The sequence below is a fragment of the Enoplosus armatus genome, chromosome 10 (assembly GCF_043641665.1).
Source record: "Enoplosus armatus isolate fEnoArm2 chromosome 10, fEnoArm2.hap1, whole genome shotgun sequence".
In the NCBI taxonomy this organism is placed as follows: Eukaryota; Metazoa; Chordata; class Actinopteri; order Centrarchiformes; family Enoplosidae; genus Enoplosus; species Enoplosus armatus.
In genome coordinates this window covers 12,978,120-12,991,745 of record NC_092189.1, presented here as the reverse complement: position 1 = coordinate 12,991,745, position 13,626 = coordinate 12,978,120, and the positions used below count along the sequence as shown (strand labels likewise).

At 40.7% G+C, this 13,626-nt stretch overlaps 1 protein-coding gene across 1 annotated transcript in view; it reads right to left on the bottom strand.

Moving 5' to 3' along the window:
* Window positions 1–12,223: 12,223 nt before the first annotated feature.
* The window catches only part of LOC139291312 (neuronal acetylcholine receptor subunit alpha-7-like), a 31,573-nt gene continuing 30,170 nt past the window's right edge, over window positions 12,224–13,626 (bottom strand). The window contains exons 8-9 of the mRNA XM_070913311.1: window positions 12,943–13,052; window positions 12,224–12,829 (exon numbers count right to left, since the gene is read on the bottom strand). Coding sequence (XP_070769412.1) covers window positions 12,224–12,829; window positions 12,943–13,052 — 716 coding nt within the window. The remainder of the gene's footprint in view (window positions 12,830–12,942; window positions 13,053–13,626) is intronic.

Below are 13,626 nucleotides of genomic sequence, written 5' to 3'. Positions count from 1 at the left end.
GATCTTTTCTCGTGTGCCTCGCTCACTTGAATATTTATTTTCACACTTGAGAAGGCGTGTCTGACTGTGAACAGAGCTCTGCTGAATGCCCAAAGCCCAAAGAATCACAGATGAAGTATCAGTGTTGACATGTTGAGTGACGATCTGAAAGTCATCCAAAGTCTGAAAGTCATCCAAACTGGATATTTACTTCAGAGGAGTGGGAATCTTCAAGTATACACGCTGTGACTCATATAATTCCTCCGACGGAGCTTGAGACAATGTTAAATCTCATGACGTCAGTAAAGGTCATTCCCTCCCAAGGCTTCTCCTGTCCTGTCCTGTGCTTATTGCACTGCTCATGTACTATTACAGTTCCTCATTAAGCACCAACCCTCCTGACCCCCATGCCCCCTATTATTATTAAAAGGAGACAACAGGCTCCAGACTATGCTAATTCATGGTGTGTGGCTACCCTGTTGTCACTCATCTTGTAACTCTAAAGGCCAAGAACAGAACAGAATAGAATAGGACAATTTCTGTCATCTTCGGTCTGTGGTGATCACATGAATACAAGGTTAACAGCTCTCAGGTGGAGGCTTTCACCCGTTTCTTATTGTAGTCTGTCGGTACATTGATGGACAAATCAATAAGATTTTATTCCTGTTGCAAACTGGAAGGGCAGTCTGGGGAGGCTCGGCACTGTGTCTTTATTCTCCCGCGCCAGATAAAACAATACATCATGCGCACATGTCAAATGGGAAGCTTAACTTCTTCATGGATTGGCATGACTGTAAATTAAAGAGCAGTAGCAACAGGTTCAGGACAGGCGTCATCTGAGTTGCCCTCAGAGTGCGGTCCAGTAACTTACAGCAACAAATTGCGGTAAACAATTTTCAATGCAATCATGATATTTTTCCTTCAAATAAGATGACAGAATGTAACCGCTCACATACCTTCTCTGAAATTGACAAGTGCAACAGAAATTTGACTTTATTCCAGTGATTCACCATGCGTTCTTTGATGTGAATCTGCCATCTCTTTGTGTCTCCAGACTTCCTACAGTTCGAGTCAAACCACATAGCTCGAGGATAGATAAGAAGGGGGTTTTTTTTTGGAAGAAGTGCTTCTCATCTTTTATGCCTCCGTCGGGTGTTCAGGCAAACTTGTCCACTTCAATTTAACACAACTTTAAGAGTTGTCAGACAACTCTTCCAGTGGGCAGTTAAAAGTGGGAAAAAAATTAATTCAAGGAACATTTTTGAGGGATGTTCTGCCCCAAATTGTGTGTTCAGCTGTTTCTCTTTATTTTGTAGCGGTCAAACTCTACAAACTGTGCTTAGGATCTGTGCATAGTTTGCTTTTTCAACCCACTAACTGTAACATCAAATTCAAAGCTAATATAAAACCTCATGCCAGATCTTTGAGCATCAGGAAATATGATAAAAAGCAACAACTTTCACAGTTTTAATTCGGTTTTGTAATGCAAAATGCTGATATTCCTTTAGTATTTGAGGAAACTTTGGTATTTTTAAAGGCAAGATAAACTTCATACATATATAAATGAGATATTAAATTCTTAAATTAAATTCTTGAATTAAGCAGTATTTGTTGCCCTCAAATTCGGTTAGAAAACCCTATAACATATTAATACAGCTAAAAAATCAACATTCAACATTTGGTAATGTGTGTGTTACGCATTTCTAAGCCCAGTCTGTTATTTGATGATGTATGTTGTTCTTTTGGGTAACGTCTAATCAAACGCAGATGACATGACATCTTGTTGTAATACCTGTATATGCAGTACAGCTACAACTGATAGAAACATGAGCAGTAAACATAAATCCCTCAAAAGGAAGGAATACGGGCTTCTGTCTTATATGTGAACCAGTGTCAATACACCAGAAAGTCAGTTTGTGTTTTGAATAAAGGGTACTACCATGATCACAGTCACAGTTGCAATGTACACATTCATTTTGGCTCTCTACCTACACTCATAGTATGCACATATGGTATAACACCTATTGCTTTAAATCATCATCTGAGCTGACGTGCATGCCCACAGGATTTGTTGAAAATGTACTCTGGGAAATTAAATCACTGACTTAAGTAGAATTTGACAAAGCATGAAAAAAGCACATTACACTTGATTACAAAATAACAGGATAATAATGATAAAATGTAGTGGCTGTTACAAACTGATTATATCAGGAATTCTATTTTAGGATGGCTTTTTCCTTTAACTAAGATGCTCTATTTACACACGAGGGATGCACTCGCACTTTGTGAGTCATTGAAGAGAATGCAGACGGGCATAAGTGCTGAATTTTAACCGAGCAAGCACATATGGGACATTAGCAAATGGCCAGACACAAGGAAGAGGCCATTATTTTCCCTGTTAAGGACGTGCATGAGCATGCATGTGTGCAAGTCTGCATATGTACTGTTGTGTTAATGTGTGTACCAAGACATTTTCGTTTTCCAGCAGAGTGTGTGTTGAATATGTTCTGTGAGCACTTGCAGCTGAGGTCATTTGCATTAATTTGGTTTGATGGAGTTTCACATGTAACAGAGCGGCGACTTGTCCCTTTTCTGGGAGTCGAATCCCTAAAGACTCACAGATGGAACATGCAGTCAGTCATACAGCTGTGACACAGAGGACGAGTGGCAAAAAGGCAACTCATCTTTGAAAACAGGCTGTCATTGTAAAACAATGCACCGATTACTGGTGAACAGGCATGGGAGAAGGAAACGCTGTAGGTGCTGGGGACGCGTCATCTTAGCATCTATACAGTTAAAAGGTTGCAACCATACCTAGATGTAGAACATCAATGATAAATGTCAGATTTTGGTGTCACGGTTTCTGTCATGAGTTTCCATTATGTTACACTGATAGCCTCAAAACACCACAATGCAATGTGGCTAAGAAATGTATTTAGAGACAGGGACATGAGTCTAGCTTTTCATGTAACCAGACTTGAGTCTTCAGCTATGCTAGCAGCTCTGTGAGGTTGTATGCTACTTAGGCACAGCAGTGCTTGGAGCTAATGCTAAATTTAGCATGCTAAAATGTTCTCAATAATAATGCTAACATACAGATTTTTAGCAGGTATTATGTCTACCATTTCCACCTTAGTTAAGCTTGTTAGCATGCTAACATGAGCCAATTATCACTGAATAAAAAGTGCAGCCGAGGCTGATAAAAATGTCATTAGCTCTGAAGGTATGGCACTAGATGAAAGGTTAATGGATCACCAAAGTTATCACAATTCACTCTGAGGGCGAAAACCTCTGGTACAAAACTCAGAATATTTGTACCAAATTTCATGGTAATCTTTCCAACAGTTATTGAGACATTTCATTTCAAACCAGAAATATGAATGGCACCAGAGAAAGTCAGGGGATTACCCAAGTCAATAGGATTCATCATCTTGGACACATTAATGTCTATACAAAATATTGTGCCAATCTATTTTATAGATGTTGAGGTATATTGGACTGGATAAGTTTACCTGCAGATGGCGCTAGATAAAATGTTAGGGGATCACCAAAGTCATTAGGATTCACTGTCTGGGCATCACGGATATCTTTACCAAATTTCATAGCAATCAATTCAACGCATTGAGACTTTTTACTCTGAACCAAAGTGATAGACAGACCAACATTGCCATCCCTAAAAACTGATTTCTTTTGCTCTCTCATATAATGAGTGGAACAAGTTGACACCTGGGGAGACATCATAAAGCAAGATAAGAAAAGTAACTTTAACAAACTAGTGCTAGGAATTTTCTTCTGAAAGTGTGTTACTGGATTATGCCTGAAAATGCCAAAGCTCCTAATACTGCAGTTATTTTTTTTATCACCTAAAATACCATGACATTTTTATTGATATTTATGTATACATTTATTAGTGTATTTGACGAGGCAAAACGAGGAAACATATGTACAACAGAAAAGAAAATTTGCATATCCTACATCTGATCAGGGTGCTGGTAGAGCTGCCATAGCAGCTGCCACGTAGTGCATCATGATGATAAAAGCTGACTGACAGAGACGAGTTTGGCAGCAGCCAAAGGAACTTTAAATAGCAGCCCATCAAGTTAACTTAAACTGCTGCAACAGATTGTATCCAACATATACTGCACAACTAGTGGTCTGTGCCTTTTAGCTGGGCCTCAAACCTCAGTGACATATCTTCTGCCACTACTCTCCACATGGCTGCAGCTCTGTCACGACCCCTCGATCAACCAGTTTTAGAAGTGTTTCAGATTAGACTGTGCCAGACTGATAATCCAAATGCACATTCACTCAGATTACTTCATGCCTGCGGATTATGGGTTGCGCATCATCTCATATTTGCTGCTGACAGAGAGAGAGAGATTCATGCTTGTACTGTTTTTGTTTGTTTGTGTACCCTTGCTTGTTCTCTTGTAGGTATTTGTGCAGTATAGTGTATGTTTGCTTTTCCATATTTATGGCTGTGTATGCGCTTACAGGTGCTGTATGTTGATCCTGTTTCCTGCTGTTTTTTCCCCCTTTTTTTAAAGAATATTTTATTTCACAATGAAAGACCAGTTCAGTTCTTGTCAATGTAACCATCAAAGGTGTGATCTGAAACCTGGCGCACACTGGAACGAATGGCTTCAAAATTAGATGGAAGATTGTTTAATCCCTGTGATTGGTTTTGGGATCGTTCCCAGTTTATAGTTCAAAGGCTTCAATCTGCTTTGTGGTTTTTCTCTGTTTTCAGTGTTTAGGTTTCAGATTATACTTGAATGTAGGTTGCAATCCTCTTGATAACTATTTCAGAAGTCTGCTTTCTCTGCGGCTGTCCTTGAAACTTGGCAAGATCATCACTTGGCAGACTCTGTTGTACGTATTTGTGCTCATTTGTTTGTGTGTGACATGAATATGAATATCATTTGACTATATTTAATTGCCGCCATATCTCTTCAGGGGGGATTTACACGTCTCACGTATAAAACTCATGTTTTGGTTCCAGCCTGCAGACAGTTATCCAGACCTCTGGCCCACAGAGAAGAAGCTGCTCTGTCAGGGAAACCACGAGGAAAGTGAGAGGACACTGATGGATGACAGGACTCACTGTCCAGCCAACCCCCGCTGCTGCTCTCTCATTTGGCGATGTGTCACATTAGCATTCAGGCGGTCCCTTTTTCCCACCCACTGAAATGAATCACAGCTTATTACAGTAATGAAAGTGTCACGACAGAATTGATTAGATAATGCTCTAATGAATTTCTGAGACAGAATAGCACAGCAAAGACAGAAAAATAGAAAACAATACAGAAAATTGTGCGGCAAGGCAGAAAAGTACCAACAAGTCATCCAGGGCCCTTTGGAAAGACATATAGAAGTGTTAATGCTGATCTGATGCCCCTATCTGCTGGACCACATCATTTATATGTGCCTTCCAAAACCGTTACAAACCACTGTTGAAAAATAAATCTGTTATATGATCTGACAACGTTTTAACCTTTGGTTAGGGTTTGGGAAAGATCATAAGTCCTTGGTTAGGAAATAGTAGTTTAAGTCAAAAGTATTGCTTTTTTAGGTTAGGGGACCTTTGTTATCATGGTTACAATTATAAATGTGTGGTTAAGGTTACACAGCAGTCATGGTGATTAAAAGAAGCCCACACTGATGCAGAAGAATGCACTGTCTGGAGCAGGATAGAGTGTGAAGGCGAGAGACGTTTGGACCTGAGGACCGGACAGGTGGCTGGGCAACTTGCAGGACAAGGAGAGGAAAGGTGGTGCGGCAGCAGCGTCCAGCAGGGCTGTTTCTCAACTCCAACCCCCCAGGAGATTGTGGGAGTGGTGAACTGATTAGGACTGGAATGAGAAAACGTGAAGAGGGAGCAAGAGAGGAGGTGAAGTATCTCTGCTGCGTATCTGACGTGTTTCTGTGTGTTGAGGAAGGAATAGCATTTGGCTGCCAAAAGCCCACCAACCAACCATAAACACACACAATTCCACTCACAATCCACCTGACACACACGCAAACACATAGGGAGAGCTTCATTTTGCTTTTAACTGATAATGCTGAGCCAACAGTTCAGCAGGCAGAGGTCGTTGCCTCAATGGATGGTAATAAGATTGAGCTTGAACCCATAACTTTTTCATGGATTTCATTATTTTCCTGCCCTTTCCTCACTTCGCCCTATAGCTCCTTTGACCTGTTTATCAAAACAATTTACCTACAGTACATCATCTACTGTAGCTGCATTATTAACCATCTCAGAATCTGTGTTCCCGGAAGAAAAGGAAGCCATCTCTGTTTTGGTTCATAACTTTTTGATTCCCTGTGAAGTATACATCAGCTGCATGCTGAGCTCAGCAGTCTGACCGTTTGACACTTTCTGAACATGCAATCTGGTCTCGCTCAGGCGCCCGCTGTGCACAGTGTGTATGAATGTGCTTACGCTGATGGTGTACAAGCATGTTTGTGTTTATGCGTTGCTGTGTGTGGCTAGTAGTGGCAGCAGTAGTGCAATTTTGTACATGTGTGTATGTGAGACACCCAGTCTTGCACTTTGCCACGTTGCCACTTATATATCATCAACATCATCAACATCAGAGCCTCCTGCTGCGGGCTCGACATAAAAACAACAACAACAATAACAAACACAACAGCAGCAGCAGCAACAACAACAACAACAACAACAACAACAACAACACTTCTTATAACACAATATTTCAAGCACTTGATGATTACTAACAGCTGAGCTCACAGGGGGTTTGCTGTGTGTACCAGGCGGTGTTGATGAGATTGGGGTACACGCATCTGTTCCATTGGTTCGTTTTACCCAAGACTGTTATCTAATCTAATCTGTTATTTAATCTTTCATGATGTGAGCCATAACATAAGGAATGTATAAAACATGAGGAAGGGTGTGGGGAAGGGCAAAAAGTTCCTAAATTCTGGAGACCAGGGGAAACCCTGTCTGGAGACAAAGAAACTACAGCAGCATAAATAAAATGCCAATAAAGACCATTTTCCTCCAGGATTATATTAATAATATTTTGCTGCATAATTTTACTTCATACCTTCACAAGTCTTCCAGGGCCTGACAAAGAATACCTCTCATTTCGACATAATGAATTATACAATCATACCACCATTAAAGAATTGATTTGACTAAATATTAAAATACCTTTTACAATCTTACAAAACTGTTTAGCTGTGTCATATTTGCAGTGTTAGTGTCAAGAGAATAGCCATTAATTTTGAGAGTGAAAAAATGTATTTAGATTAATTAATTCAAATATCTTTTTCTGGAGTTGCCAATCTGTAATGGTAGATTGGAGTATTAATGGTAATCACAACAGAATAAAGAGCGTAATATGGTGATTGATGTGATGTTTGTTTCACGTGGTGTGTATTTGAATGTGTTTCAGTCCTGTGTTCACCGAGTCTCTACCTTCTCACCACTGCTGTGCTCTGATCCCTGATGAAATTCTCACATATGTCTCAGAGGAACATGAGAACTAACAGGTTTCTAATTAAACTGTGCGTAATGCGGCGAGTGACTGATGTGTATTCCCCAGATTCCTGAATAATTACAAGGTTAAAACTGAGTTAGAATACCTGACTTGTCCCTCATGACAAACACAATTGTGTGCAGATTTGCTACAGTCATACAAAATCAATGTTGTACATGTTTTTACATCCTAAATACAATCCAGAATTTTGCTGGAGCAGTTTGTTGATTAATCAGATCAGCCCAGAAGGTCCACTCTTGGTGCAGAGGCTCTTCTGTCATACTGTGGAAACAGGAATCCATGTTTAAGGGGAGAAACAAATGCATTGGCAGGTGTACACACACAGTCACCCTTACCCCAAAGCCAAACCGGCATTGTTTCAATATTTTGTTGTTGATTTGTATGAGGATGTTTTATATTAGTGTACCTGCCCCCATGCACCACTCGCTACACCCTCCGGAAAAAGACAGCCCCTCTTTTAACCTCACCTTACCCTAACCTTGAAGCAAATCTTCACTGTAAAATTTAATGATTTATGTTATGGGGACTTGTCCCCAAAAGGGGTCTCCACAATGTGACTGTGTAAACAGATTCATGTCCCACACACACACACACACACACACACACACACACACACACAATATCTATTTCCCCCCCGATAAGATAGTTATGATTGCAGATAACATCACCAAGATATTTTTCACTTAGGATGCTGCCTCCACCTGCATCACTCACTTTGTGTTTTTGTGGCTGTTTACTTTCACAATTAAACTGGTTCATTTTGAAGTGTGTCAGTGTTTGTACTGATATACAGAAGATTACATGATTTGTTGGTAAAATAAGAGCTTTAAAGGATCCTTTCTACTTGTCTTGTACATGTATTTTCTTGGGTCCAGTATATTATCTTCAGTGCATAAACACTTTCTCAGTTTGTTGTTCTAACACACACACATGCTTACACAAACTCCAAAACCTCAAGGGTGTAGCTAAGGTAATCAGAAGGAAACAGAGGAGGGCCCGTCTTGCAGAAACAGAGAGGGATTAACCTTTAACACAGTTTATAAAGAGGCTGCTTGATTTTCAGCCAAAATGCCTAGAAAGCCTTCGGGCACCAGGTACACACACACACACACACACACACACACAAGCAAATCCATGAACATATGGACTGCCAGAGCTCACTCTTTATCATAAATTTACCATTTTTATCCTTAACCTTAACCTATAATCTAGCCTTGAAGCTGGGATTCTCTGTTTATCCTCAGTTATGTAATATTCTTTATGCGTGGCCCACTGACTGATCGCTAGTCCAATCTCTCTCCCTCCATTTAAAGCACACATCATTTATGTTCCAAATCTCTCCTCTGTGACGTCTCATCCTCTCCGACGTTGAAGTTATTCAGATAGATGACACACAATTGACTTGTCTTCTCCACTAAAAATGCATCATCTCCCCTCTAAAACTGTAGAACTGGGCCAGACTTTGCGGAGCACATAAATACAGTGTGGATCCAAAGTGGCATCCCAGTTTAATGGTGCAATTGTATTAGGATACTGTTGCACAACTAATGCAGCTGCTCATCTATTTACAGTGTGATCAGTCCAAATCACAACTGATATAACTCTTAACTCTTATCATTGTCTGATCATAAGATACGGGTGGGTTGTAAATGTTCTACTGAATCTCTGTTTAAGAAGTTTGTTCAAAGTGCTGCGTATCCCTCTGCCCATCTGCAGTACTTTCATCTGCCTCCGTCATGGACTGTTTCCCTCATCTTTATTCCCATGCCGCTTTAATAAATGATTAGAATACTGACACAGTGCAGGAGGCATAACTCAGCACTTTAGAGTCCCTATGTGTTACATACGCACCCACACAAACACACACATGCAACATAGAAGGGCGCTGACTGTACTGTGACGATGAAGATTAATAAATTCCACCCGTCCAGATGATGCCAGAATAATGCTATTGGTAGTAGTTTTACGTAACTTTTTGAGATGATTAGCTCAAAATTCATGACTAGCAATGACATAGCTGATGCCATCCTGAAAGATCATTGTCTTTCTGTAATAACTTGGAGGTGTTTGATAGTCCTCCAGTCTGCAGACCCACTAACATAAGACTTTATATCTCTTGGGAATAAATGCACCAACCACTCCTCGCCTGAAATGTGGATTCTGCCTTATTGATTGGAGTTCATCCACAAAACATCAAACAATTGGAAGTTGAGAGGAAGCCTTTGTTGGCCACAAAAAAAAAAGAAAATCAGAGCATATTTCTTAGACCACAGAAGGAAAACATGCCCCACATTCTTCCTCTTCGTCTTCTCTTTTTTTTTTTGGCATATTTCAGCTTAGATTTCCTCTCCCATTCAATATTTTATTCCCCTTCCTTATCTGAGACCAAATTTTCTACAACTAAGACAACCAGAGCTTTAGTGAAATGAAGGGAGTTTTCACATCATATTTGTCTTCTTTGACCTGTCCAATGCTCATGCAAATGACTCCTAGTTGAATTCATGATTTATATTAGCCTTCCTATCAACATTAAGACATCCTATCCCATTAACATGGCATTGAATGCATCACAATGATGAAAGCTGCAGATTTAGGGTGTGACACAAACACTTTAATGTTTCATTAGTCTACCTAATAACCAGTGAGGACACTGATGCTGACTTTGAGCTTGTGGATGTGCTCATATTTAAATATATCATTCTTATGCTTTTATCAACCAGTTAAATTACTTACTCCTATTTCTTTTGTATTATCCTTATTCATTTTGCTCTTCAGACATCTGGCAGATTTTGTTTTCTTGCTCTTTTCTTGCAGTAAAGCATCATGAACTCTGACTGAACTTGTAACTTGGATGGATTTTAACAGACTTGAAACTATTGGCTGGTGTAATAGTTACGCAGAACTCTGCGGCTGTTTAAAGCTCTAACTGTACAGAGAGGTTTCAGCTATTATTTGTGGTTAATGTGATAATGTTATAATGTTATGAATGCCACAACCATCAACCTATAAGGCTTAGGCGTTATTGTGCTACTGGTGTCTTCCAAGACTGAACCAAACACACAGATCTATCCAGAGCCTGTTATACGGAGAATAAATAAACTTTTATTGACATAGAGAGCGAAAAACTCACACTCACTTGGAATGACAGAGAAAGAGATAAAGAGACCAATGACTGTAGCTACGACAAAGAGGTGGAACTAAACACGTTAAACACGTTTGTTGTGTGAATCTGTCACTCGGCTCCCTCTACGAAACACAGACAAAACTCACTGACACTGGGGCCTTTTATAAATCTACAGTATATTCTCCAGTGATAATGTGGCAGATGGGGTTGTGAAGTTTTCCTCTTGCTGTCGAGCCTCTGTTTATTGTCTGTGGTGTCAGAGGTTCAAAAGTCACATCGCTCTTCATCTTCACTGACCATTTATGTACAGTGAAGTACAATGAATGTGTTTTTTTTTTTTTTTTACAGCAGTTAGACAACTTAGACAACCAGTTTCCTACAGTTAAATGAATGACTTGTACGTGTACTGTACAGTTCAACATACAGTATCTGACTGTACTTTAGAAAGACACCTGTGCGTTTTGTGTTACTGGTCAACACCTGTACATACCAGTCCACACAGTGCATTTTGATACAATATACTGGATGTTTCATTATTACACCGTTCCAGACTGTTATTATTACCTTACATATTCTATTGGCTAAAATAAAACAGGCAAGACAAAGTGAAAAGTGATCCTAAATAAACATTTCTACTCTGATGAATAAAGACAATGCTCTACACTTGTGACAAAACAATCAAGTTGTGTCCAATGCTCTGTCAATCGAAGTGAAAGCAAAAACAGTAAAATTCACAGTGAAACATCTCAGTTTAGTAACTAACCAAACATCATTACGGGGACGGTACATCATCAGAAAAAGTCTGTGATTTCCTTATTGAGAATTCAGAAGGAGTTCAGAAGGTGTGTGAGCTCAGACTGAGGCCATGTTTGTATATATATATATATATATGTGTGTGTGTGTGTGGATTTGTACATACAGGATAACAACAGTTGGGATGACTGAAGTGAAGTAGAGAAGAAGAGGCAATGAGGTGGACTGTATGTGTCATTGTACAGTAAATGAAGCTGTTTTTTTAAATGAATGGAGAAGATAAAACAATGATATTTACACTGTTCTTAGGGTAAAGACAATTAGCAGCCACATTATCTTCCCCTTCTTGATATCTCACTTAATGTAAAAACGAAAATCCGTACAGTGCTCTCCTCTACTGCCCCAGTGATTCCCAACTTTTTGCCTCTAGTCTCCTCAGTCTGCATTTTCCTCTTCTAGATGTGAACAATGTGTCTCTGACATCAAGACAGAGCGGGACAATGAATTTATGTTTAATTTGGAATGTAACATAATGATGAGATGTCTTTGTGATTTGTTCATGTCTTTGTTCATCAATCATTAATATTTTGTTTCCTGATTGGTTCAATTGATTACATGACTCAGCAGCTTGGCAGAGCTGCAAGGCTCTATTTACTTTCTTGAGCTTCCAGAGATATTATAATTTTCTCATAAAACACCACCTCCTTTCCGGACTGTAGATTGGGGACTCCATACTGCACCCTTCGTTGTTTCCTTTCCCCATCCACTTTCTCTCTCAATCTCTTCTTTATCCCTCATCATATTTGCGCCGCCTTCCTTCCCTCTTTCCTGCTGCTGCAACCAGCTATGTGAAGTCCTTGGAAACAGCCTCTATGAAGTTGGGTGCTGACATGAGGATAGTGAAGGTGCAAATGATGGAGAAGAGGGAGAAGGCCACCAGGCACAGCCGATCCACCACCGCCGCTGCAAACTTCCACTCGCTACAGATGGCCTCAGCCTCGTCCTGGTCCCGGAATCGCTGGGCTATGTAGGACACCTCCTCCAAAATGCGCTGGATCTCTGGTGGGGGGATGCTGACTCCCATCCCCAGGACTCCGACACCACTGCTAACTCCTCCAGGTGGCTCAGTCTCATCACTGGGGGAGCCGTGGGCACGCCCCCCTAGTGCTACCCCTGAGTCGCTAGAAGGTGGGCAGTGCGGGCTCTCTATGGGGTGGTAGTTGCCAAAGTAGAGGCTCATGGAACCGTTGGAGGTGCCTGTGGGGCAAGGTGGGCAGGATGTCTGTGAGAGGGGCATGCTCAGGCTTGGAACAGTGCCCATCTCTATGGAGCTGGTGCTGGAGTGGTGCTGGGAGGCGTGACGGTACTTGTAACCGGGCCGCTTGCGCTCGTCGCCAGGTTGTTTCATACGGAGAAACCAGGCACACCAGTTCAACAGAACCACCCGGACCTGAAAGGAGTGGCACACACACGATAACACATCAATACAAACATGCATTTGTTCTAAATGTCATCATTGACAATAGTGATGATTATCTGATTAAATTAGTTTCGGTCACTCACCCACTTGGGCATCTTGCCTCCCTGAGGGTCATGATGGTGAAACTGAAGGACTATTACTGTCACCACCACAGACATTCCCACAATCATCATGGTGCTGGCAAAGTACTGGGCTGCCGAGTACACAAAAAACATCAACATCAGTTACATAGTCAAGCATTTTATTACTTGTTGGGATTTTTTCCCCTTCTTAGCCCCCCTTGAACTACCCCACGGTCACATTTAATTAACATGTACTAACAGGTAAAACATTAAGCTTGAATTATTTCCAAAAATAGGTTGATTTCACACTCTAACATGAAAGGAAAGCAAATCTGATCAATCTGTGCAATAACGTACATTGCCAAGGGGAAAAGACAGGGGAAATAAAAACTGTGCAAAAGTTGTGACAAAACAGAGAGTTGCAGTAAACAAACCAAAAAACAGTACAGAGGAGAGAGGAAGATTAGTGCTGGTTCTGGAGGGGTGTTTTCACCCACATCAGAAAACAGTAATAGAGGAGGGGAGTATTAACTGAACACTGTGCTCTCTCCCAGCATGCACACACACACACACACACACACACACACACACACACACAAATATATCTGAGGGCCTGCCCTCGTTTCTCTTGTTTGCTAGTGACTCTGAACAAAGAAGAGCTAACAGCTAAACACGATTACAGCTGCTGCAGTGCCAGCAAAGTCA